Here is a 26,943-nt window from a genome sequence, read left to right as displayed (position 1 = left end):
GCTGTGGAAAGGTGAGGTGCCAGAAGGTAGCCCTTGGGTGGTATGTGAGGCACAAAGCTGTAATGCAAAACACTAAAATGGAAGTTCTTGCTCTGAACTCAGTGATTTCTGAGCAGGAGCTTGAACCTGAATCTCTGATCTTCCAACTTGGATAGGTTGTTATCTAGGCCACAGGGTGGGAGCTTGAAGGCCAAGTAATCACTAAATTTTTTAGGAGAAACAGGTGTTGTTTGGATTGTTGTGTTTTTTTTTTAAGTGACACACACATTATTGTGTAATGGTTTTGATCAGTTGTTTTTACAAGTCAGTATTTCACTGAACAGTTTCCAACAAGATCGATTTCAACTTCCATGAGACAAGCAATGTATCTGTATTTCTCATATTTTGAGGCCTTTGAGGCATGAAATTCTTTGTTAAGATCTCAATATCTCTGTCTTGGTCCCTTATTGGAGCTGAAGGTTCGTTAATGTGGACCTACAAGCTGACAGTGCTGGTAGCCATGTATTGGTGCTACTCAGCCAGATGTCATTCGTGAAAGGCTGGGGATTGCTTCCTGCCTTCTTGGCATACCTTCTTTCCTTTGGGTACCTTATAACAGAGGATGAAGGTGCTTTTACTTTTTCAGTCTTGTTTATTCATTATTATTCCAGCCACTGAATTCTAAATTAACTTTTCAAGCAACCTAAGCAAACGTAGATTCAATTGTCTGGAAGGTACAGATTTATTAGGAGAGTTAGAAACTCTTGTTGAGTGTCTGCCATATGCTGTCAACTCTTCACCTTGTTAGTGCTGGCTAGCATGGCAATGCTGCTGCTTCACCTGTTCCTTGGATATTCAATTGCCTCATTTAAGAGAAGGGTGGAACATCGTGCTAATAGTTGATGTTACCAGTCTAGTAATAATAAGCAGGGGAGTTGCCGCCAAGAAAAATGATTTCTTTAATGGAAGTGACTTAAATATCATATTTCTTAATTGTATATGTTTGGACCTTAATCCTCCAGCCTTATCTGTATGAACAGTAACTGAACTCTCTGGACAATGGAACTGGATTTATTTAGAAGGAATTTGCTATGTAGATGAAATCTAATCCTCATTGTAGTAATATGTATTTGCATATGTAGAGCATTGTTCAAAGATGGAAGTATTTGAAGGGTTCTGACTTTGTTGGTTTTGTGTAGCATCATTGTATAGCTTCTGTAACCGCATTTCACTGATACATATCAAGACATTCCTCTGAAAGCATTAATTGTTTGCTTCTTTCTTAAAATAAAATTATTCTCAGTTGCAAAGGCTTGGTGTTGGACATTGAAGAAGGAAACTTCCTGAAACTTGCAGAAGATGGAACAGTTTTAAGGTAATATTGACAGTAAGTTTATATTGCTCAACAGACACCAAAATTTTATCCTCTTTCTGAAAGCCATCTCTCAGTTTTACTAAATATTTAAAATACTAATTTTGGTGTGCGTTCACTTATTAGATGTAAAAGTATAAATATGCTTGGTAATGTGGTGCTCTGTCTCTTAATGTTCTATATGCAGTCTTTTCATAGTATTTCCATGTTAGCTGCTACTAAAGAATATCTCATTTTTAATAAACATCTAAGACTCTGAGGGCATACTGATCTTGAAAGTAAATTCACTTTTTCAGTGGCTACCAACATACTCTTGGTCCTGTTCTGCTGTGATCCAGGGTAATATTTTTCTTTGGGTTGTGAAAACCTGACTCAGAGTCAATGCTAATGACTAATGCTAGTGATGGAGCCACTATTATCTTTGTACCATACGCATTCAAAATTCTTCAGGCTTACAACATGTAATTTAAATAGCCTGAGGTAAATTAAACACAGAAACTGACACATTTGCTTTCAAATTTCCGTTGTTTGGGTTTTTTTGTTTGTTTTTGTTTTTTCTCTTAAAAGCTATATTTTGCCTTCAGCCATAATTTCGGTACGTCCTTTACCTCTTTTTTTTTTTTTTTTTTTAAACATAAAAGACTGATATTTTTATTTTTAATTCCTGAAAAGGCTTGTGTATACTTCTGTATTACACAGCTACTTGCAGGGCTCAAACTAGCACTTTTCTGTAGTTCTGCCTTGCGTTCTGTGAATGTTACCGGGCTTCAGAATGATGTATAGGCTTTCTGCACTGTGTTTTATTGTGCAGCGTATATTGATAGTTTAAGTATAGCGAGTGTCCTCACACAATTGAGAACATTCGAGCAATACAGAGTGATTGTGTTAGCAGGTGAGGCACAGTAGCCGTGCTCCCAGCCAACCAAACCTCTGTGTAGTAAGGCTTTTATCAAGGACTGTAATGTATATGCTAAAAGCTTAGGTCCAGGGAAACTTCTACATTATAAAGAGAGTTGCTTTTGATCAACTTGCATGCATCTCAGTATTCAGTTGTAATGCATTACTTTCCACAAGGAGTAGTTTGGCTATTTTCAACCCTTTTTCTTTTCTTTTTTTGTAAATAACAATGCATCAAATAGGGCAAGTCATGGTACAAAGAGCATGACACACGAAGAGATCCTGGAGACATATGGAAGGAGGGAGTGGAAGCATTTTAATACAGTCAGTGCAATGGTTTCCCGCTCAGGTAGCTATACCTTAGCATGTCCTCTTTGTTGAAATTGCTCTGGCCCCTTCCGTGCTTAATGCTGTTAGTTCTTATCACAAATATTTAAAAATACTTGAGTTGAGAATTACTGGAATGGGTAAATGTTTTTGGGGAGAGTTGTTTTGGGGGAGAGTTGTTTTGGATTTTTTTTGTATTTTCAACTTCTAATGATAAAGTTCAACTTAAATTTAGGTCACCAGTGACCACCACAGAGTCATAAAATGGTTTAGGTTGAAAGGGGCCTTAAAGATCATTTACTTCCAATCCCTCTGCCATGGGATCACTTCACTAGACCAGGTTGCTCACAGTCTCATCCAGCCTGGCCTTGAACACTGCCAGGGATGGGGCAGCCACAGCTTCTCTGGGCAACCTGTGCCAGCACCTCACCACCCTCATAGTGAAGAATTCTTTTCCTAATATCTGATCAAAATCTCCCCTCTTTCAGCTTAAAACCATTCCCCCTTGTCCTGTCACTATATGCTCTTGTAAAAAGTCCCCTTCAGCTTTCTTATAGGCCTCCTTTAGATATTGATGATGATTTTTATACTTTAGGTATTGCTGAGACAAATGAGCTGACATTAAAGACATGTTTTGGTTATAGAGGTGGGCACATTGTTCCTCGATGAAGTGGACTGACATTACCAGCCTGTCTCATTTAGGACATATTGGGCAAATCTTAAATTTTTCTTAATTGTTGACTCATTACCATCAGTGCTGTTAATGGAGGCCTAGGTGCAAAAGCAAAGAACAGAGCAGATCTGGAAACAAAACTTCTCCTCCTGCAATTGAAGTTTGTTGGGTTTAGGATGGGAGTCACTTTGAAGGCACTGTGGCTAGGATTGTGTTCTTGCTGTGTGCTTCCTTTCCATTTAATTTGATTTTGGCAATTGTGAGTAATACACATAAAGTGTTAAGTTGCATTGTGCTGTATAATGGAGATATTTTCCTTGAAATCTTGCTGACGTAAACTTGTTTACGATGCTTATTCTAAACTGCAAGTAATCTTTTGCAAGGGGGTAGAAGAGAAACGTTTTCTGTGGTCATACGGCAAATGCGATTTTCCTTTTCATTGAAAAGTGCACTTGGTCTCCCTCGTGAGTGTTTTCTTGACTTATTCTTTAATATACCTAACAGACAGCACAGACAAGATCATGAATACAAAAAAAAATCACTGGTTAAGTCATTTCACCCCTAGGAAAGAGTTGCTGAACATGACCTTAGCCTGGGGGGCATCTGCACCCTCCTCATTTAGTTCTGTTCCGGGGCTCATGTAGTAATGGGTGCATGCTTCCCCTTGGGCTAAGGGGCTGTCTGCAGCACGTGTGTGCAGAGGACACCACTTTGTGTGAGACCTGTCCACATGTTTCTGGAAAAAATTCTCAAACCCTTTATTCGTGTTTTCACTGCTAGGGAAATAGATACTTTGGAAGAGTTGAATGATACTGTCCTGATTCTTTAAAACTCATGGTTCTCCCCCATCTCTTCCACCTTAACTTTTAGAACCTTAAAATGTATTTTTAAAATCTCACTGCCTTGATATAGGTGAACAACTTTCAGTAGCTAATTATGAGAATCAAAAGTGGGAATAAAGGCTAACACAGATTGTGAAGCAGATAATGCATATTACCAGTAAAATCCAAATAGGAGCTTATGTTATTATTTTAATGTATTTTTTTAATTTGTACTTAAAGCATAAAATCTGGATTTAATTAAAAGATTTTTTTTTAATTATTTTTTTCCAGCTAAATACTATTTGTATGATAATTATTTTGATCTGCCAGGAGCTCTGTTGTGTGCAAGGGTTGTGGACAGCTTAGATCAGGTAAGAACCAAATTGTTCAAAAATAAGCATTATCTTTCTCTTCCCTCCTTCACCCCCTTTTTGCATGCATTATTAAATGCATACAAGTAGTGCATTGAACAAGATTAAGGTCTCTAACTTTTTTCTTGTTTAGAATTTTTCAAGTCGAACTTAGTGTATTAAAGTCTCTGAAGATAGTTGTGAGCTACATGGCATGTTCAAAATAAATGTACTTCCACTAGAGGGCACAAATAACTAAGATACAAATGTAAATGCACTGTTTTCTCAAGTTTACCCTGTGATATGCAGAATATAGGTCTTAAAATCTCCCTTAATTAGACTTGATTATACTTGAGTTAAATCTAATGTAAGTCTTCTGAATAACACGGTTTGCTACTTTGCAAGGTGTTAATGAGTTGAAAGCTTAATTCCATCCTTTTATAAACTTGTTTTTGTCTTAAACATATTGATCTGTGTACGCAGCTGTAAATACACCTCTAGAACAGTATCCGTTTTTTTTTCTCTGCTAAACAATAACTTAAATTCTCAAGGAGGAAAATACAATTGCTTGAACTTTTTTTACCCATGCTTTTTAGATAGGTAGAATATCCGAAATCCTACCTTTGAAGTTTGATGCTGATTGATTTGATTGTGTTAAAGAAGGCTTAAATCTTTAACTTGTGTGCAGCTGGGGGTAGGAGAGGGTTCTTCTCATACAGTAATAAGTATATCGGTTTAAAAAGAGTACCGATGTAATCTGGCTAAAGGTACCAAAGCGCTGCAGCACTAAACATTGCCAATACTAAACTTTGCAGAGGGAAATTCAGAGCTGAAATATGGGTATCAGCTGACTTGAGGCCTTAGCCTCCACTCCAGTATCACATACTGAGTGTATTGCTGCCGAAGTGCAAGTGCTCCATGAATAGTTAGCTAAAGCTAGCTTATCAGGAAGCACTGAGGACAGGTGTGCCATAAGACTCTGAAGTTTGTGCCTGATAATCTCCTTCTAAACTGTTCAAGGCTTAGAACCCTGTCTCTGATGTAACACCTGCACTGCATTACTTTCTCTTTAATTTAGACTTGACACAAATCACCTACTCACTAAGAGAGAAAGCATGTCAAAGCATGCATGTAATAAGCTTTCACGTTCAGTTGCTAGTTCACAAGCTGAAGCACTGACCCTGGATCAGTTCTGTCTTCAGCCAGAGAGAATTAAACCTGTGGTGTTTCTCCAGAAAGCCACCAGAAGTGGGTCATGCACCCTCTTTATCAGCTAGCAGTTCTTGAATATTTTACTAGATGGTGGCCCAGTTTCAACAGGAGGGCTACCATAAGGAAGGCTAGCATCAGCCAGATGGGAAAGATGTAAGGCAGGAGGTGGTAGGCCTCTCCAGCACTCATGGCTGTAAAATGCTGCATCTTAAGTGTTAGAAACCATCACACTTTCTTCCACATTTCTAAAAGGAAGCAAGGCTTCTGTTTCCTGTTCTGGAAGCCTGTTTAGTAAGGACTGCTTTCTTACCATTTCCAGACAACATTCTAGGATCAGGAAGCTTTCTACTGGAAACAGATGGAAATACTGCTAGGTTTGGATTCACAGTGGGTTTAGACTAGAGCTGGGTGCTGGGCTGCTCTACGCTTGGGAAAATGGATCTGCTTTTGCTGTGTCCAGAGCCAGAACTCCCGCGTATTTTCAGACAAAACAGAGATGCTGCTTGGTGTTTTGGATCGTTGCATTGAAGAGCTACACAAAATACTGCTTTGTCTGATAGTTCGGCTATTGAAATCGCATTTGATTATGGCACCAAAGCCATGGTGGACTGTATGAGCATGCATGCAGTTTTCTTTCTGCTTTCTGGCCACCTGTCTGTATTCTTGTATTTCTCGTATACAATGGCTGTAGATTTTCAAGGAAATAGTTTGACAGTTACTTCAGTCTTCTCTGAGGTTGAACGTTTTGAAGGAAGTGTACCCATCTTTAAACCATCTGTCCTCAAAACAGCACTCTGAGCAATAATTAGCTCATTGCACTGATTTTTTCTTTTTTTTCTTTTGTTTTTTTGAGAAACAAACAAAAAATCCCATAAACCCCAAACTAAGAAGCAAGTCAACCACATGTAATGTGAGGGGAGCGGACAGTTAAATCCATCTGCCTCAAGGTTAGTGCTAGCATAGGTTAATGCCACCACCTCTAGATAGGTGTTCCCCAGCATCTCCTGAACACTGCTCTGAATAATGACTGAGCAGCTAACTGAATTTTGACATATATGAAACCTTTCCTCTTCATTAGTTCTTTCATGTATTTCTGTGGCAGTTTGCTATAGGAATGAATTAAAAAACAATTTGAAAGCCACAGCATTGTATCTTCCCAGCTGTTAACCACTAGAGCCAGTGGATGGTAAGTAGATTGCCATAGCACTTGCCAGTCATGCACAAAAGGCCTTGTTTGTGTGACTTGCTGGTTGTGAAATTGAGGGTGGACTTTTACTCTGGAAGCCTCCATGGCAGATTAGGCCTGAAACAGGAGCTTACTTCAGTGTATATATAGAATACATGGTTTTGCTGTCAATGTTAAGGGTTGGAGATTTTTTTACTTTCTAAATGTTTCCAACTTTAGAAAATGCTTTATGCTTGCAAACTGGGTCATTATTCAGGTTATCAGTGCAATGGTCAGGACACAGAGGATGGCAATGTGGTGAAATCTGTTAACCATTGCCTTGAACTTTATCATAATGTGGGTGTGGAAAGCCTGTGCAACACTACAAAGATACTTTTCACAGGGTACAAATTCAAAGAAACTATACCACCTGCTTTACAGCTGCCAGGTTACCTTGTAATTCTGAGCACTTCTTACAGGCTCTGTAGCTAATCCTCTGCTCTGTAATATTGGCTGGCTGCGTGATTGCATCTGTTTGATTCAGCATCCTAAAATTTGTGGAGTTTAAGAGCTGTGGGGCTCAGCTGATTGAGAAGCTTTTCCACTCCCTTGGTGAGATGCTTGAAGGTGTGGTTGAGGTCAGCCAGAGCTCTTCTGTGCCTGGGCAGCTTTCTAGGAATGGCGAAAGACTCTGCACAATCACAGATCACCTTCCTCTGCCCTTCTGTCAGAGCTGGGGTTTGGCAGTCTTCAGAGTACAATGCAATGCAGTGCAATGCTGCTCAGCCTGGCTTCTGGATGAATGTTTTACAGTGTTTGGGGTGGAGTTACTGGCAGAAGGGCATTATTATAGCAAAGAAGGGTTGCCAGTTTTGAGAGTGGAAGGTGATATGAATGCCAGGCTGTAGATAATGTCAGCCTGCTAATTAAGTACAGTACCTGCAGCTCTAGGCACGTTTTTTCCCCAAATGTTAGTGAGATAGCTCATTCAGCAAGTTGCTGTTCTGTCTGATGCCCCTGTTTGCTGTAACATTTCAGAATTCCTTCCAAATATGTATCCTTTCTCCTTCCCCACTCCTCATAACCCCATAACTCCTCATAACCTATAGACAAGAGGTAACTTATCTATGGTTACCCAAAGTACTACTAAGTACTGATGTACTGAATCCTACTAAGGCTGTTTTACTTCAGCTACATTTATTTATTAATGGCATTCCTGTCACTGTTTCAATATGAAAGCTCAAAATAACTGATACTCGATATAATGACTAGGTTCCTTTTCACACTTACAGCATGATGGTCAGAAAAAATATGACTTTTGGAAGGACATGGTGGCTGCTGTCCAGCATAATTATAAAATATCAGCTTTTAAAGGTAAGTGGATTCGCTGAAAATATTACATGTGGTTGCCAGAGCAAATACATTTGCAAGTATACTGTAGGCTACTCAGCAGAGTTTTTAATTTTAAAGCTTACAACTAGTTGTATAGTAGACACATGTTTATTTTGGAATAGAACATCTTTATCATTGCTATTTCTATTTCATTTAGGTGAAACTGTTTTGCTATCATTAATAACACTTATGATGTGATAGTTCACTGAATTTAGAGGAAAAATGGTTTCTTGCTGTGATTGATATGGTAATGTGGACATCCTCTAACTGTATTTTGATTCTATTCCTTGTGTTCTTGTAATCATAAATAAAATCACAAATGCATTGGAAAATAAAAAAAGTACTAATACTTCATAATTTTCTCTAGCTCTCTAGTTTTTATTACAATTCCTCATATACTATTGACACAATAGTGAGGAAATTATTATTTTGTTACAAACTTCCTAAAAATCACAAAGGAATATATTTTATTCTTTTTTTTTATAAATGGCCTTCTTCCACCCAAAGCCAACTTTATAATACTGTAATATAAATTAGAGTTGGAAAGCATCTTGCATACCCTTCAGCTAGAAATTATTTTCCTTCTTTGACAGACTTAACTTCAGTTTCTATTAGGCATATAAAATAGTAAGTTGATACTAATGGCTAACCATTTTATGTGTGCCCACAGTTAATTGAAATTATTTTTAATTATTATGGGGTTTTTTGCTAAAATGATTATACGCAGCTCAGTTCAGAATTCTATATCATTTTGCTGACAGTATTTTCTGATAGAATTACCTCTATTAATGCAGCATTCATTAGGCTTGGGTGTAGTTTGGACCTTCTTAAAACTTACTTTTTGTTTACCAGAGCTGTACTATTTGCTATATTCCTTTCAAATGTAATTGGTAAAACTGTCTCAGAGAGGTTCCAAAAAAAAAAGAAGTTGATGTCAGGATGTATATTGTAAAAGACAGCACAATATTCCTGAAATGTTTTGTTTGTTGTTGTTACTGTGTTTTCATTGGAGCTTAGAAAGTAATTGGTAGTGAAGAATTCCTCTAGGAACTCATTCATCCATGAAATAAATTTATCCTTTGTTTCCTACTGATATTATACCAGTCCTAATCAACTCTATTTATTTTTTTTTTAGCATTTTTGTTTTTTTCAAACTGTGAAAGCTTTTTGTTTTAGAAGGTGTGGATCATGCAGCATTTGGCAAAAAAATAATTTTTAAAAGTGTTCTTTGGAATTTCAGATCAAACAAAAGTCGAAGTCTGACTTTTGAACTCATAAATAATTGCTCAGTTTTATTTATATATGCGTGTCTGCTTGTGTGTACATTTGTACATTTATGCATATACCTATTTGTATATGTAAGCATGGAATCTGCATATGAAATGTGTGATATGACTTAATCCTTTTTAGCTCCTGTAAGAATTTGTACCTAATTTAATATACCTCATTCACTGTTAAAAAAGTCATGGGACACATACACAGCAGTGCGTATTTCACAACAGTGAAAATGTAAGAGAACATAGGCATGAGTTACTTTTGATAAAGCCCTGTAAAATCAGACGTGAAACAATGCTGACTGTATATACTACTTAAATATTTTAATATATGTTAAGGTCTATGCTCTGTCATGCACCACTTTGAAAGGCTTCACAGTGATCTAATTTTCCTTTGAATAACATGGTCCAGTAGATGAAGTACTCAACAGGGGGTCAGAAGAACCAGAAGTAATTTCTTCCTGCATCAATTACCTCCGATATTCCAATTGTACATCTCTTTTTCCTTCAGGGCCCTCTGTGAAATGAGAATAGTGATACTAATCTTCTGTCACAGGTTTATGCCAAAGAGATCTTTTTTTTTTTTCCAGTTACAAGCTTAACATAACTTCCTGTGGAAACTCCTAAACTTGGCTTCAGCCCAACCACCTTTCTTAGCCCAGAGCATGGCCTGAAAACCACAGCCACTTGACTAAACTCCATGCCCCCAATACCTTATAGAGGGCTTAACCCTTCAGAGGAAAGCAGTGCTTATTAAGTTAGTGAAGATAAAATTTCAAAAGCAAACTTAAGTGGTTGGTTAAAGAAACACAAAGTTCCCAAGTTGAAATGCCATCTTAGCAGTGCCATTGTCAGTGATGGAGCAGAACGACTGACCCTTTTATTTTTTTAAATCCATGAAGTGTTTGCAGTTCACTTTGGTTTATTGTCAGTATGCCCTTGTTTCTCTATGTCCTTTCGCTTTTTCACATGATTTTTTTGATCATAATCAGGTGTCTGGTGGATTTTGCTTTTCATTGTCTTAGTTATGGTAATCGCCTTAGATAATTGCCCTATGATATTTTTTTTGGATGACTCTCTCAGACACGAATGGTTGTTCTGACTCAGCTTAATGAAGGGTATTAACCCACTCTTCTACTTGTAAAGAAGTGAAGAAATGAGGCTCGCAGAGGGAAAGTAATAAGAGTTCCAAAAGTCTTGTGTTATTCAAACCTTTCTTTGTGAAGAATAACAACCAAAAAACAAAGAGAATCTGTTAAAAAATACTATCAGGAAAGCATGATTGCGATAAACACAGATATTCATATTTGCAAAATGGTAATTTCTTATCTAATAATACCTGCAAGAATGCCCTTTGCAGTTATCCAAGTTGAGAATTAGATTACTTGAGAATCCTTTTTGTAAATCATTAACTCATTACTGGAATATTATGCAATTTTAAAGGAAACATTGTGGCACTGTATTTTAAACTATATGAATATGTGGACAGAGGTCCACAACATGTTATGGAAATAAAGTTTGATCTTCAGAGAAGTAATGAGGGCTTGAAGTACTGTGTAACTATTTGCATATGAAACATTTCAGACCTGGTGGGGTTTTGACAGAAAAATAAATAGTTTTTGTAGGAGGAACTTGCTTAATATAACTTCCTAAAGCATAATTTTGTAAAAACTCTTCACTTAAAGGCTGTTTCCAGTCTCTTGCATTGTCTTTGCATATAATTTCCCTGACGCTTCTCAAAACTATAGCATCTTTGGTTACCTAGTGAAAATTATATATTTGTAATTTTTTCAGTCAGTTAAGGAGATTGTTTCATTTTGAAAGTAAATAGATCATGGCTAACATGGCAGAGGACTTCATAAATGGTCCATAAAAAGACTTGATGGGACGTTTTCTCAGGATATGTACGAGAGATTTGTCACTGACCATCTTTTACAAAAAGGAAAATGATCGGAGAAGGAAAGTGATAGATGGGGAAAAAAAAATAAAAACCAAAGACAAAATGCAAGTTATTAAAAAAACAAGGTTTATGTGATTGATCAGTGTTCTCAAGTGGCATGTGATACATAGGAAGTGTTACTTTGGGGAAGAAAAACTTTCGATCTTTCTAAACTACTCCGTCTTGTACCCAAAAATGTATGCACATACACCTAAACATGGAGGGTTTTGATCACAACTTTATGGCATTACCCTTTTGTCTTGGCAGAAGATAATGAATGTGATGAAGATAGATGTCTGTGATGTGTGTTATATCTTTTATATACAACTTCAAATACAACAAACAAGAAGAAAAGATGCTTTTGTGGCCAAAAAAATAACCAATCTTCCATAAATTCTGCAAAGCATTAGAAATTCCTAATGTTAGGTAGTCCAGTAATAAGAAATCTTTATTTGTCTTAATTGTGAAAACTGCAACAAAGATAGTTTCACATACATGTGTTACACTTCCCTACTGGGCTTTGCAACTAAATACAGAAGGCATTGACTGCTTCATGTGTTTGACCGCTTAAAGCTTCAAAAATTTTAGTAGTTCTTTGGAAGTGAGGTTTGTACTATTACAGGCTGTTATGTTTTCATTTTAATCTCATATCGGATTTTCTTTAATGCCCGTGATATAGAAGAGATGTGGTTTCTGGGAGAGCTTTAGCTTTAAGTAGGTTGCTGATCTTTGTGTGGAGAAAACATTAAAAACCAGACTTAAAAATCTTACAGACTTTCTCAAGGTCCCCTCTAAGTTGAGAATCCAAAGCTAAAATCAAGGTGTAAATTGTGCTTGTGCCACAATTTTGTGTGTAATCTCTAGCTTTTCAGTGTTAAGAGTTGCTTTTGTAATGACTTAACGTCTCAATAATTATGAAAAGCTTTCAAAAAGACAAGCATGAGATACTAACCTGTAGATTTATTTGAAGTCCTATGTGCTCATTCAAGGAACACAAGCATTAAAGGACAAAACCTGATTTAAAGTGTATGTACATAGCAGCATGTGCTATGTTTAAATACTGGAAAGTGCTGTTCAACTAATGCAAATGAATGCACAGGAAAACCTTTTTTAGTGCAAAAATGAGAAAATTCTTAGGAGATCTGTAATTAATATTTGGCCTAAACCAGGAAGGTAGAGAAGTGGGTACAATTCTGACTCAAGTGTCCTGAGTTTTATTTTGGCTTGAAAGTAAAGTATCGCAGGATTGCTACTTGTAAACTGTGGTACTGCCCACTGTATTATTTCAATGCAACCATTTGTGTGCAGAGTTTATAATAGTAGTATCAATTTGCTTGTCTGCTAGGTTTACTTGGCTGCTAAATTAAGCATTCTCTACTTAAGCATTTGTTATTTTACTGAAGTATAGCCTAAACCACAGGCTTCCTTATCCAACAGCACTTAATAAGGGGAGAAATAACAGTTCTGCGAAGTTACTTTCCTGGTAGTTCTTTACAGTTTCCAAAACGTTATGTAGTTTTGCTAATGATGGATCAATTTAAAGGTGTCCTTGTTTTTTTGATTAATCCCAGTGTGTTATCAAGTACTTAGGAAATTGCTGATTTCAAATATACAGAACATAACAAGCCTTAGGTTTTGTTTTTTTGAAGAAGTGATAATATGACAAAACTCATAAACGTAGGCCTACCTACTTTTAGTGAAAGTGATTATAAACTTCTGTTTTTTAAAAAATCAGTCTTAATAGTTTAAAGGTTTGTAAAGTTTTGATAGATATACTTTCAAAGCACATGAATGGCAACTGTCATTGGAAGAAATGTGTGATCAGACTATTATGGTTTCATAATTTATAAGCACTAATTTTACTAAGCTAGTTTACTTCATACCATAAACTTTTCATAGTTCCATAACAGATTACTATAATGTCTAATGTTTGTAAGACATGGGAGTGTTTATGTATGGTAAATATGATTATGTCTACTGACTAATTACTGTCATCATCTGATAAATTTATCATCTAAGTAAAATATATTCCCCAGACGATTGTGTTTTAGATGAATGAACTGTTCAGGGAAAAGCAGTGCAAAAATTGTCTCCAATTCTGGGGTGGCAAAGCTGTTCTGATTTTGTGAGTGTCTGCAGGCTTGTGAAGATATGTTCTTAATGTCTGGATTTGATGACAGTTTTTTTACAGTACCCTGAATGTTGTAGTTTTGCAGAATGTTAGGAGCTTTAAAATATTTTGAACTAGTTTGTTGCTGCAGATTACAAAATGTGTGTCAACCAAAGCTGAGTGGATTTCTAGGCTCCAAATCTGGTTGCTTTTTCATATTGTGAAAGTCTTAGATCTTCAGTAAGTGGTAATAATTTGTAAATCTACATTTTTCCGAGGTAGTTATTCATTAGTAAGAAAAGTAGAACTAAATTAAAACTGTGACACAGTATGTGCTGTGTTAGAGTTGTTTTCTTGACTCCTGTTTGATAGCTTAAAGATGAAGCTGACAGGTAGCAGGATGTTCCTGAAGTATATTACTGAGCTGTTGTGATGACCGTGGTGTATCTGAGATTGTTTACTTTGAATAATACCTTCATTTAATTCAGGTATAGAGAAGTATGATCTAGAGTCCTGGAATGGCTACTTTATGTGTTATGAGAAGTGATAGAAATTTTGGTTTAACTTTTCCATATTAGAGAAAAAAAAAACCAACAGACAAAACCAAGAGAAGCTGGTGCATTATATTAATTCATAAAATTTTAATGTTGCATTCAGTCAGACAATTGATCATTTTGAAACAAATTTCTTACGACAATTCTCTAAAAACATACAATAATATTCTATTAGGTTTGAACCACTCTCTTCCACCTTCTCATTCCCTCCTCCATTTCTGTTGCTAAATTGAAGTTGCTTGACAAATCAGATCAGCGCACAGTTAAAAGGGTCTGAAGGAGAGAGTGTCAGGGCAGTGTAAGTGGGATGTTGTTAGATATGAGCAAATAGGAAACCTGAGAAAGAAGAGTGAACATAGTCAGAGGAATAGAGACCATTAGATTCTGAATTGGGCAGTTGGAGCCATACTTGATCGTTCTCCATGAGATCGATGACAGCACTGCCAGAAGCCTGGTCAAGGTATCCTTTCTTGTACTCGTCATAGGTGTACATGAGTGGGGAACCATTTTTGTAGAGTGCAACCCAAACATTTGTTCCTTTTGCATGTACGTGGTAGGAGAAATAGTACAGTCCAGGAATCCTGCAGGTGAAGATTCCTGTCCTGGGGTCATAGTGTTGCTGCCTATTGTACAAGATTTTATCAAATTTGATGGGGACTGTTGCCCCAGGGTAGGCTTTCGAGAGGATGACACTGAAAGCAGACACTGGCATCCCTGTAAGAGCTTGGTTTACTCCTTTCATGAAGGACATTCCTGATAGCTCCCGAGACTCTCCTGCTTTAACATAGCTTTCAGGCATCTGTGGGATTACGGCTTGGCCAGGAGGACCAGGAGGACCTGGGGGGCCTGGCAAGCCAGGCTCTCCAGTGTTGCCTTTAGGCCCGGGGGGCCCAGGTGGTCCCATAGGTCCGCTTAAACCTTTTGTAGATATACCTGCCGGGCCTGGCAGTCCTGGTGCTCCTGGCTCGCCTTTCGCTCCAGGGGCTCCTGGCAGGCCAGGGGGGCCTATGGGGCCTCTGGTCCCAGGTATTCCTGAAGGGCCCCTGGGGCCTGGCTCGCCATTCATCCCTGGCACTCCCTTAACTCCTTGCGGACCCATCGGACCAGGCAAGCCAGGTAGCCCAGCATGGCCGGTGTCGCCTTTCGGACCTGGGAAACCTGGGTGTCCCTTAGGACCAGCAAGACCCTGCTCACCTGGGTATCCTGGTTTTCCCTCTAATCCTGGTAAACCCCGTTCGCCCTTTGCCCCTGGGAACCCTGGGGCGCCTGCAGGACCCATGTCACCTTTGGGCCCAGGCAGGCCGTTCTCACCAGGTAAGCCTTTGAGTCCCTGAGGGCCCATGTTCCCTGGTGGCCCGACAGGCCCTGGTTCTCCTGGCACACCGGCTGGGCCTTGCTCTCCTTTAGGTCCCAGAAGGCCAGGAGGACCCTCAGGCCCTCTGTGTCCCTTCATCCCTGGCAGTCCTGGCTTTCCAAATCCTGGAAGGCCTGGGGATCCAGGCAAGCCTGCGGGTCCGGGGTGTCCCTTGGCTCCGGGGATGCCAGCTGCTCCTGGTGGTCCCATTGGCCCAGGCTTGCCAATGCGAACTTCCCCGGGTTCTCCTGGAGGCCCCTGGGGACCTGGGGCTCCAGCTGCTCCGGGTGCACCTGGTAAGCCTCTGTCACCTTTCATACCTGGCTGACCTGGAAGACCATTTTCACCAGGCTTCCCTACCCCAGCGGGACCAGGGAGGCCCCGGGGGCCCTGCGGGCCTGGAAGACCCCTGTTACCTGGGCGGCCTGGAATGCCAAATCCATTCTCTCCCTTTTGTCCGTTTATACCGGGGATACCTGGCTCTCCCTTCTCACCGGGGGCGCCCCTTGGCCCTTGAGCTCCTGGAGGTCCTTGTGGGCCTGGCTTGCCAGGCACAGACAGTCCCGCGGGGCCGGGAGTGCCAGGGGGTCCCTGTGGCCCTCTTGGTCCTGGGAGCCCAACAGGTCCAGCTTCTCCTTTCTCACCATTTAGTCCTCTTTCTCCTGGCTTTCCTGGTAGACCCGGCACACCAGGCTTCCCAACCGCAGAGAATCCAGGTGGTCCTGGGGGACCAGGGGGCCCTTGGGGACCAGGACTTCCAAACCCTGGCTTTCCTGCGGGACCTGGTTGTCCTCTTGGTCCAATCGGGCCTGGGGGGCCAGGGGGTCCTTGTTCACCCCTTACCTGCACACCTGTGAGAAAGAGGAAACCGGGTCAGCCAGGGCAGCTATACTGATACAGGGCAGACCTGTAGCGTGGTGGAGAAACGTGTGAAGTGATAACTTAAACCTCCTAGAAGTCAAGTTTCTGATACTGTGTTCAGTCACTGAGAACCTGACGTTACAGAAAGCTTCCTGTGCAGGTTTAGCTGCTTTCATGTTATGTTCAAGTAGTGAGGTTTTTGTCGTCGTCATTCCCCACCCCCCCTTCCAAATGTGGGCCGTGGCTGATTTTTTATGGTAAACATACGAATCTTGTATTTTTAAATACTGTCTTAAAGATTTTTGTCATAAAAATTTCACACCGTGGCAAGGTCACAACTGATAATTTATCTTACTGCAGTCAGAATTCTGGCATTGTTTTGTTCTGTTAATAATACTTAATTTTCTTAGGTATCAAAACAGCAGGTGGAGCCACTTCGCCAAATGTCACAAAAGAATAAACAAACAAGCTCACTGCTTAGTTTTCTGTGCATTTTGGGGGAGCTTGCAGCCTCATGTTGGAATTAGGATGCTTATTTGTGGGACATTACAGGAAAGATTAACATGGATATTGTGAGGCTACTTCAGTAGTTTGCAGGAATTGGCAACATTTTAGAATGAAATACCATGCCTATGATGAATATTAATTTAAGAAGTAATTTTAAAATTAAAAACTGAGGGATACAGGAAGAGGATTCTGTCTTTTATAATGGCAACATGTTCTATTTATCAATTTTTTCTAAATAAACATCAATTGAGCAACAATTGGATCAGCTAAAATTTGCATTTTAGTCTCTTTCTTACAAAAAGAAAGGAGCGTGTGTGTGTGTATATATGTGAAAGTTTATGACTATTCTGTCTCTTAGATAATAAATTGCTTTTCCAATCTGCGGCTAGTCTTAATGAACTAAAAATGAGATGAAGGAGGAAGAAAATTGTTCTTATACATATTGTATTTTAAAAAGTAATGGAGATGTGTATATGAAATAGATTTGATTGTGGCTTGATATTGGATCTGCAAGTTTGCCGCCTTCCTATATTGCCAGGGAAATTGTTCTTAGCTACCAAGTATAGAGAGCACATTTTCTTTTTTGCTGATGCATAAAAAACCCACAAATGCATATCACCTTATTTTCACACTTTTCCTATCTGATTCTCCTTAAGGCAATGAAAAAGAAAGTAGTTGTTAAAATCTTACACATAGAAAGAAAGCAAAAGTGATTTATTGACAAACTGAAAATGCAAACACACCTCCTCCTCAGCTGCAAAGGAGATTGTAGAATCTGTGAATACCAGTGACAAGTCTGATGCAGTCTTTGGTATCTTACTAACATTGTTCGATTTCTTTAGTACTGAACTCCCAGGTTCAGGAGGGTGCAGTGGCAAGTTGGTTTCCTTGTTATATAGGAGGTGACTTAAGATATGGCAAATTTTAAAACTACATCATACAAAAAAGTAATTTGGAAATGGCTGAAGCCTGTCAGAATTAACACATACCCTGCAGCAGAAGTGGCATATAAGTGTTTTTTAGACATTACAAGTTTTCTCTTCACCACAGATAAGAGAGCTGCCATCATAGAAAACAGCTTGGTCAACTGGAGGACTCAGAATTTTTTTCATAACTTCTGTCTATGGATAGAACTTAAAAAACTATCTGTTCGCATCAGAGAACACAGGCAGGTTAGATCAAAGCTTCAATACAAATACCTAAACAGATTCCTGAGCTAATGTTGTTTCAGTTGTAAAGCATTAGGGGAAAAATACAAATATGGGTTTACATCAACTGCATTGGATCCAGAACAAAGCATTTATGTGGGTACCTTCTGGTGGCAAATTGCTTCAGAATTTAGTTTGAGAGTGGTTCCCTTTCTTGCTTTTTACCATGTTTCAGATGCAACTTTATATCAGTCCTAGCTTCACAAAGAGGTGGGTGCTGCCTTTTTTGCATAAGATGCTATGAGCTTTGTCAGTATTCATGTTGTGGAGATTTTCTTGAGGAGCTATATTGTTTCAAAGCTGTGCTACTTTAAAATGTCTTGTAAGCATGCTGTCTAGAGGCAATGGTAAGTTGTCTGACAAAGGACAGCTGAATGCATTAATGAAGTAGGATTTTTACCAGGAAAACTGAAGTTTTCTGTATTTCTTGGCACGCATCTTGATGCAAAATTGGTTTGTGTTCTCTGGGCGCAGTCAGACCTTATTTGTGTATTGAGTTAAGTGTGAAGACTTTAACATAGCCTGCAATAATGGCTTCTTTAAGCATTGTTGAACAGTCAGATTTAATTCAATGATTATTCTCAACTAGGACTTTTCAGAGATTTCAAGCCAAGGAGCTATTGGTTTAAAAATTATATCCTGGTAGTTAAAAAAAAAAAAAAAAATAAAAAAAATTTATAACAGTAAATGCATTCAGAAAAGGAAAGTTTATTCTAACTGGATAGCTATCAAGAACAAGATTTTTTTTTTTTCAACTGTTAAAACGATTTCACCAAATTAAATGAGGCTTTAATAGGTTTTGATTGCCAACAGAGATTGTATGATCTATTACACGTTGTCCTGAGTCTCGAGTTTGGGCCTAGACTGAAATTTTAGTTCCAGGCTGCTTTTTGACAAAGCTGTACAAAGCAAAAAGAGAATTTAATGGTAACTAAATCTCTAGAAGCCAATGTTTGGTGTCCAGGTAAGAAAAGTAAGCTGTGATGAAAAGCTTGAAGAACTCACTAGACCACAGTTAGATGATTTTGGTTCTGTTGTCGCCTATTTTATTCTTCTGTGATCATCTCAGGCTTGAAATTGTGATCTCTTAACAGTCTGCCCTCTTTAAACTGTTCTAAAAACCCTCAATAGGATTTTCCAGATCAGTAATTTGGTTTTGAGACTGGAGAATAGCAGTGGTTTTCCAATCCTCCATTTTAATGCTTGTTCCCCAAATGAAATTTGTCAAGCAATTTTGAATGACTGGTCTCCCACATCAGTGAAACTGTAGGCTGTTCCTGCTTTTGTGGTCTGTGCTTTTCACATGCAGATATAATACTTCTCAGTTAAAAATAATATCAATATGTAAATTACTCTGAATAAAGTCATGGAAAAACACCATGAAAAGTTAACGAGAGGAGAGGAAATGCAACTTTAAGTCAGTGGGAATTCCAGATAGAAAATCCTTAGAGTAGCTGTTTATGTACGTGTGCCTATACTTGATCTAAGAGTCCTTATGCTGAAGGCAATGGATGAAACTGTGACAGTATTTTGGTACAGCCCAGAAGAACATTTTGGGCTTAAGTTTTGCAGCCTCATTGCTTTCATTTAGTTCTTACAGCAGAGTGTTCTTAGATCATGTGTGCTGGAGCTGTTTGGGGTGAGACCAGGGCTGCGTCTTTGGATGCAATGTGTGCTGCTCATGAGCATCTAGTCCTTAGGATCAGACTAGAGTTGTTCTGAATAAAAAACTCCTGAATGAAGGTAGCGTGGATGCAATGTCCTGAGTAGCAACTATTCTGCTCTCCAGATCTGCTTCTGTTGTGCTACCCTATTTTCTAATGCAGACACAGCCTAAAATGCCCTTTTTCTGGTGAAAAGAAGCTTATTTGCAAATGCTGTTTTCCAAGTCCCTCATTCAGTTTTCTCATTTCTGCCCCAAGTATGTTTATTACAACTAAAAGTAGATGGGATGCAGCAAAAGTGAAAGCTATTCTGAATAACTTGTTGGTGCCTGAAAGAAAATGTTGTTCTTGGTTGGAAGAGTGGAATGTTTACAAGGAAGATTCAGGTCTCTTAATTTCAGTTATGATAATTTTGAATTGAGGCTCCTGATCATACTTTGGGAGGCAATTCATGAAATAAAACCGGTACCTAAGTCAGAAGTTTTGATTTCAAGTTTAAAAAAAATATTTTGGCCTAAGCATTGAAAAATTAAACAGAACTCAGTTTCAAACACTAAGTATAGCGACCCATTTAACTTATAAGGTCACAGAAGATACCCAGAAATAAGATGTCACAATGCATTGCAATTATATATTGCCTATCCAATCTGCCATATGACTGGTTCATGAAATGAAGAGAACTTTTTATAATAAAGCTGAAATTGTTATGTTACTATGAGATTAGTCTGATAATTAAAGTATAAGCTTAAATCACTCATGAAAAATCTATGTAGAGGTTTATGTTACATTTTTATGACTGTATATCAATTTATTTTGCCTTTCTAGACTTTAAACAGGTCTTCATTTGGCCATGTGTATTGGATATATATTTGCATTCACACCGAAGGTCTGTTTTGAGTAGAGATGACATGACAGAATATGTCAAAGTTCTTTCTGAATACTGTGGATGACAGGTCTATTGTTAGAAACCTCAGTGTTGAATCAAGAAGTTTGATGATTGTTGTACATAATTATGTACACAACCGTGTTGTATTATTCCCGCTACTGAAGATAAGATCTGTAGCTGTGATTTTTGCTTCTGCTCTATATGCCTTTAGTGACTATTGTGTAAAAAAACAACACAAAACAAAACCCCAAAAAACCTGACAAGTGTGCATCTTTGTCAATAGGAGGCAACTGCCAGAGCAACTGCCAGTTCCTTTTGCAGTGATGAAATTATTTTAATAAACCTAAACTATTAGCGAAAGTTGAATATGAAGAGTCTAAACAATGAGCTTTTGTTCAACTGATTGTTTAAACAATCAGCTTTTTGCTTTTAGTGCATTGACCCACTAGAAGTAATTTTGTTAGTTTATTATCAAAAAAACAGTAAACTTACCTTGACTTTTTACATTGAATGGTAGAAAATGTGGCCCCTTGACGCTGGATTGTTTCTGGTATCGCTCAGAAAAATATCCATCACTACCATGGACAACATTCAGACAAAACAGCAGCAGTAGGGATATTTGTAGGTACATGTTTCCAACTCCGTTCTGTTAGAAAGGGGAGAAAAAGGTTGTTATAAGGAAAAGCTGTTCAGTTCTGTTGTGCATGAATAAATAAGTTTTCTTAAAGTACTGGTGTTAAAAGTAATGTTAATTTGTGCTTACTTCCTCCTGCTTTCACTGGTTGTGAAAAATCCTCTAAGAAAAACAGTATTGCTATCAGTCTGAATGATAGAACTCTTGTATAGATAGCTTAGAGGCGATAGTCTTGCTCTTAGGAAAAGAATCATTTTAAATAGATGACAGCCTATTAAAAATCACTGTGATTATTTTTCTAGTTACTCAGGGCTCCAAAAGTAAGTTCAGGAGTTGCATATATCAAAATGACTGAAATAAAGAAAAGTTTTTCAGTGGAAATACAAAGACCTTCTACCATGACCTTATCGCCTCTGTCTAATGCTATAGCAAATGAAGCACGAAGTCCTTGCACTTTCAGCATCAGTGGCAAAATTCTCACATCGCCTTGCTTTAAACCTGGCTTTTATCTGCAGCCTTTCAAGTAGCCCCAGCAGCAGTAGGATGCTGACACTGGCCCTTAAATATCAACCCCCTTCCTTCCCTAGGTGGAAAACATGTATCCTGCAGATACATGTTCAAAACCAAATAGAATGAAATGAAATCGTAACATACCAAAATGTTGAGGAGCTCCAATGCAGTGTGGTAGAGCTGTGAATCCTCTATTGAGGAGTTCTTCTGCCACTGGTGAGTGAGCAGAAGTTGATGACTTCGAGTGTCACCCTTGAGCTTTTATACAATTTTTCCCTTAGTTGGGTGACTGCTGGGCATAAGCTCCTCCCCAAAAATCAGTAAGCAGTAATTATCTGTGTACATATGTGTTTTTTAGGGGTGGGGGAAGCTATTTTGGGCAGTCATCCTAGATCCTGTTACCTTTTTTTTGTTGTTTTTTCCTTCTTCCCTTGGATTTCTTATTGTTGAAATTGTATTGCTCATAGCTTGTATTTTCTAAAATTCTACAGTCCCTCTGTTTCTAGAACTGAGAAAGGTAACATTGGAAAAAATCATGAACTTGTAAGTAAGGTTGGTAATTCTAAGTGCTTCATTTGGATTTCTCTGTAAATGTTTTAAGGAAAGAAGTGTACCTTTTGAACGTTGGTGAGCTGTTACTTTCAGGACTAACCTCACTAAAGTTCATTGGGATATGAGTGGAGAACTTAAAATCAACTCAGATGTTAATAAGGGAGCTGTGTGAGAACCTGAAGATTACTTTTAAGCAGTTATTATTTTAGGAGATTTTAATCTTCACAGTATATTCCTAGACTTCTGTTTTGATGCTGGAGGAACAGTACTACATATATGATGTATTCTGCAGGTAATGTTTCCGTATTATGAATTCTTGAAATGCAAGCTTACCTTACACGATGAGAACTTCATTGTGTCTAGTTGTAGTTCTATAAGCTGATGTTTGGGGCTGAAGGAGCTTTTTTGAGATTTTCTGGAGGTTTGTTCAATCAAATGCAGTTGTTGCTGTACTTTTCCTATTAAACAGTTTCAGTTTAAACTACTGCCATTTTAGTGTTGGTGGATCAAACTTGATCACAGTTTAGCTCTTTTTTTTCTTTTTTTTTCTTTTTAATTCACATTATAAACTGGTTTTAGCCATTAAGAAAGTTTCTTAAAGCAGTCTTGCTTAATAGACTGTATCAACACATTGTGACTTCTTTTTTGAGTAAATAATGGAATCTTAGAGTGTTTCAGCATCACTTTGATTAATGTTCAGGACTAAATAGGCAGTAACTTTCAGTCTTTGAATTGTTTGGGACTCTGAAACATCTTTTAAGATCAAAGGGCAAAATAAGAGAGAAGAAACAAATCTTTCTTTTTTATGATGAAACTGTAGAACTAAATATAACTTTGCTTTTATCTAAAATTCACAGCAGAAATACCTACATATAAAGTATCTTTGCATTAAAACTCCTTTGCCAGTTGCAGACTTCTCTGACATTGTTATATGGTATTCAGTCTTGTAAGAATTAGATTTTTTGATGTATTTGAAATTCTTTGTTTCCCTTGCACCAAAGATTACTGGAAAACAAAGATGAATGATGTGTGTTGTTACTAAAGAAAGATGAGCATGTGCTACAAGTTACTGTCCTGATAAAGTGAGCAGGTATTTATTTTTCTAGTTAATTTATGCCAGTTGTGGAAGCTGTCTTGGAAGCATTTTGGTGAGGTACAAGCAATACCTATGCAGAGGAACGTATATGCACCCATATCCTAATGCCAACTGTAGAAATACTGTAATTAGGCAAGAGTATTAGCATGTTATGTTATGTTATAGGAATACTAATAAATAGCATGCATTACTGTGAGTTCTGACCAGAAGACAGAGCTGGTGGCCCTGAACTGTGTGGCTGTCCTGTGGAATGACAGGTTAATGTGGGCTGAAATTTACCTGCTTTGTGTCTTTGTTTAGTTCCACACTCTTCAACTTTTTTGGCTTTTATGTATTATGGCAAATACCCTAGAACACAAGTTACTGTGCTGAAAGAGACCAATGGACCATCAAGTCTATTCTGCTTACACTTGTGCTAATACCTTTGCTTATTAGAGGGCTGTCTCAATGTTGTGACTTTGACTGCTACAATAATTTATTTAATGTATTGTTGAAGAGTTCTTCTATTCTCCTTCCTAGCCATCCTCTAAACAACGCTAAGTTCCATTTTGGTAAATAAACCCTTTCGGCTGCAGGTGTCTTCAGGCTGAAGCCTGCTTTCTCCATCAAGCATGCATGCCCAATTTGGTCAGTGGTTTTCAGAGAATGTTTGCATGTCTTAGCTGGCATTTCTACTCCCCCTATGTGCATTCAGTTCCTTTTAATCTTTAGAAGAAGGAAGCTTTGTCCTCAACTTGTTTGTATAACTTGTCAAGGTGATTCATTTAAAAATTAGTCTCTATAAATTCAAATGAGAATCCTGTCATCCACGTTTGACAGAGGCAGCAAGTGTATGGGCATAGAGTTTATTTCCTCCTTGAAGAAATGCAACTCCAGCCCCTTTTTTTGGTTCACATAAATCCAAAAATAGCTTTTGATTTTAAAACATTTCAATACACAGCCCTCAGTGGGAAGTGTGGTTGTTGCTAATTTGATAATATTATTTGGTTAAGAAAGTGAAGAACAGCAGGCAACAGTTTTATGCACGCATAGTTTCATGCTAATTTCTAGTCTAATTCATAAATACCCTCAAAGCAGGTACACTTAGGTTACAAAAGCATTAATAATGTACACTGATGTTTGCCCAGGAGCCTCACTTCCTGCCTTGCCTCCTTCTGGGCAGGAAGGTGAATAATCTCTGTGTGTGCCTGCATAAATAGGGATGATTGTGGGGTCAAAAGGTATATACAGGCAAACCTGTTGTCCCTGTGTTTAACATAAGCTCCACCCTATTGTGCTATCTACTGCTGCTTCTTTGGTTTGAGGTTTTGTTTTTTGTGGGTGTGGGAAATCGAGGTAGAATTGATGTTCACTGCTTTTGTGTATTTTCCCTGTTGCTGTGGATATTTCCTATTGGCAGAGTGCTAACACACATTTAGCTCTAAGTATGCATATGAAACGTAGGTTTTGGTATATACTCGCACGTGCAAAAATACATGCAGTAGACATACTTGTATCTATTTACAGTAACATCGCATGTTAAACAAGAAAGGTTATTTGCATACCTGTTTTCAAAGTGTAAACATTCAGATATTTTTGATTTAGAGTTACGCATTTAGAAAGTTGTCTTTGCTTACAAATGAAGGTGTCTGCTTCCTGCTGCTCCCCCTGTCCCACTACTGTAATAGTCAGAAATAACATTTGATCCCTTTCACTACTCCAGAACTTACTTTTTAGTTATGTATTGGCTGCTTCTTCCCATGTTAAGGTAGATGTGGTAGGTGTTATGTCAACGTAATAGCTTAAGTCCTGTGCTTAACTGCAATAAGAAGACTCAAAATAGAGTTTCTCTGGACTCTGTGAAGTAGGTACTGGAATCACAGAGTTTTGAATGTTATTCGCAGCTATCTGCAGTTTCATCATATTTGCTGACTGAATGTTCAGTTTATTGTTGAATGTTGTTAGAAAGCATGCACTCGCACATGCTTTCCAAACCCCCCTGTTGCTTCAGTGTCATACTACCACAGTCAGTGAAAACACATGTGTAAGTAATACTGAGGTGACACAATTTTTTGGGAAATGGGAACTGACTTTCTCCACAATTCCGCAAGTTACTTACAAAGTGACTTGAATGAGTCCCACAATAAGCAAGTGCTTATGAGGAAGAAGTGTGGAACATCTTAATTAAGCATAAATTGTAATAAAACAAGCAACCACTCCTTGTCACATACCCCATCCCACCTTTACCCTCCAAAAAAAAAAAAAAAAAGAAAGAGGAGAAGCAAAAATCAGAGTAAGGTTGGGCTAGGTCCTTGCAGTAGTTGGGAACTGGCTGTGTATTTCCCTGATGCTGAGGATTTTCAGTGTGAATGTGCTTAGATTTATTGTTTTAACTTTGAGCATGTGATCTTGATTTTTGCACCATCTAAGCACTACCCCTGTGCTTAGTTTCAAATAACTGTGAGTTCTTTGAAAGTATTAATTCTTGGCTTTAACTCAGAATTTGTCTTAGTTTTAATAATTGATTTCAGTCTTAATCCTGGTTGGTGTTTTTTCCTTTTTTTCCTTTTTTTCCTTTTTTTTTTTTTTTTTGTAGTTTATAATTACTATTTATGTTAAAATATGGTACCTAAGGAACCTGGGAGAGTAGCTTGTAGCACCATCTCTGGTGAAGAAATTCTCCTGTCTCCAGTATTAAGTTCTCAAAGAAAGGTGCTTAGTAATTTCTGAGAGGAGTTTGAAAGCCTACCATGAAATTAAAGGAGTAATTTGGTTTCCTAGTTTGCAGTGTACTTTATGACACTTTGGAAACTCCTAAATCATCTCAACTCCATGGTTTAAAACTGTTCTCTCTTCCTTTCCATCACACAATGGTGAAGTGTTTGCATGCTCCCGTGCAACCAAGTAAGCCCTCAAAAGGAGTGCAGAGGAACAAAGTGTACCACTGTATTAATGAGGAAAACTAATACAGAGGGGTTTTAGCTTCTTACTGCTCACAGTCAAATGAACCCAAAGAAATAGGAAGTGAGAAAATTTGTGCATTCAGTACCTGTAGGAAATCTATTTGTTTTGTTTTGGTTTTTTTTTGTTCGGTTGGTTTTGTTGTTGTTGCTTTTATAATTATTGTTACTTTGTATTTATATGGAGGGTACTTTCTTTTTCCAACACTACCACTTGGACTGCATGGGACTAGAAAACATCTTGGTGAGGAAAATGTTTACCTTGCTAATTGCAAAATAAATAATGTACATTTTTTTGAGTTTCAGAATGCATGTCATCTTTTGTAATTCATAGAGGCTTGTTAGGTAATCTGCAGAGCTGTGCAGTCCTATCTGTATTCATATTTTGAGATACAATAAAAATTCTCTCTTCAAAACAAACAAAAGAATTTGTGTTACTACTACAGTCCTGTACTAGTCTTTTTATAGATTTAAAGTCCTTATACTTTTAACAGTTGTAATTGTGGTTGAATAAATGTCCTACTTTCAAGTAGTAATGGAAAGATGGTCTGTATTTATTCTGGCACAGCAAAACTGACTGCTGACCAGTTTGTTCTGTTCAGCTCAGGTAACTGTTGATCCCAAGAGCTCTAGTATAGCAGTATATTTAAATAGATGACACCCAGTT

The 26,943-nt window shown here is 38.1% G+C and overlaps 2 protein-coding genes across 3 annotated transcripts in view; one reads left to right on the top strand and one right to left on the bottom strand.

Moving 5' to 3' along the window:
• Positions 1-26,943, top strand: part of NT5DC1 (5'-nucleotidase domain containing 1) — a 126,784-nt gene that overhangs the window by 2,915 nt on the left and 96,926 nt on the right. For both annotated transcript variants that reach the window (XM_030489746.1, XM_030489745.1), the window contains exons 3-6: positions 1,283-1,354; positions 2,491-2,597; positions 4,361-4,440; positions 8,089-8,170. In XM_030489746.1, coding sequence (XP_030345606.1) covers positions 1,283-1,354; positions 2,491-2,597; positions 4,361-4,440; positions 8,089-8,170 — 341 coding nt within the window. The remainder of the gene's footprint in view (positions 1-1,282; positions 1,355-2,490; positions 2,598-4,360; positions 4,441-8,088; positions 8,171-26,943) is intronic.
• COL10A1 (collagen type X alpha 1 chain) lies at positions 14,133-21,192 on the bottom strand. Its single transcript, XM_030489744.1, has 2 exons — positions 21,038-21,192; positions 14,133-16,270 (listed from the first exon to the last, which is right to left on the bottom strand). Exons 1-2 carry the CDS (start codon positions 21,174-21,176, stop codon positions 14,379-14,381), a joined length of 2,031 nt encoding a protein of 676 aa, XP_030345604.1. The 5' UTR covers positions 21,177-21,192; the 3' UTR covers positions 14,133-14,378.

Source organism: Strigops habroptila, chromosome 6 (genome assembly GCF_004027225.2).
Source record: "Strigops habroptila isolate Jane chromosome 6, bStrHab1.2.pri, whole genome shotgun sequence".
Classification (NCBI taxonomy): Eukaryota; Metazoa; Chordata; class Aves; order Psittaciformes; family Psittacidae; genus Strigops; species Strigops habroptila.
This window is presented reverse-complemented; position numbering and strand designations above follow the sequence as displayed.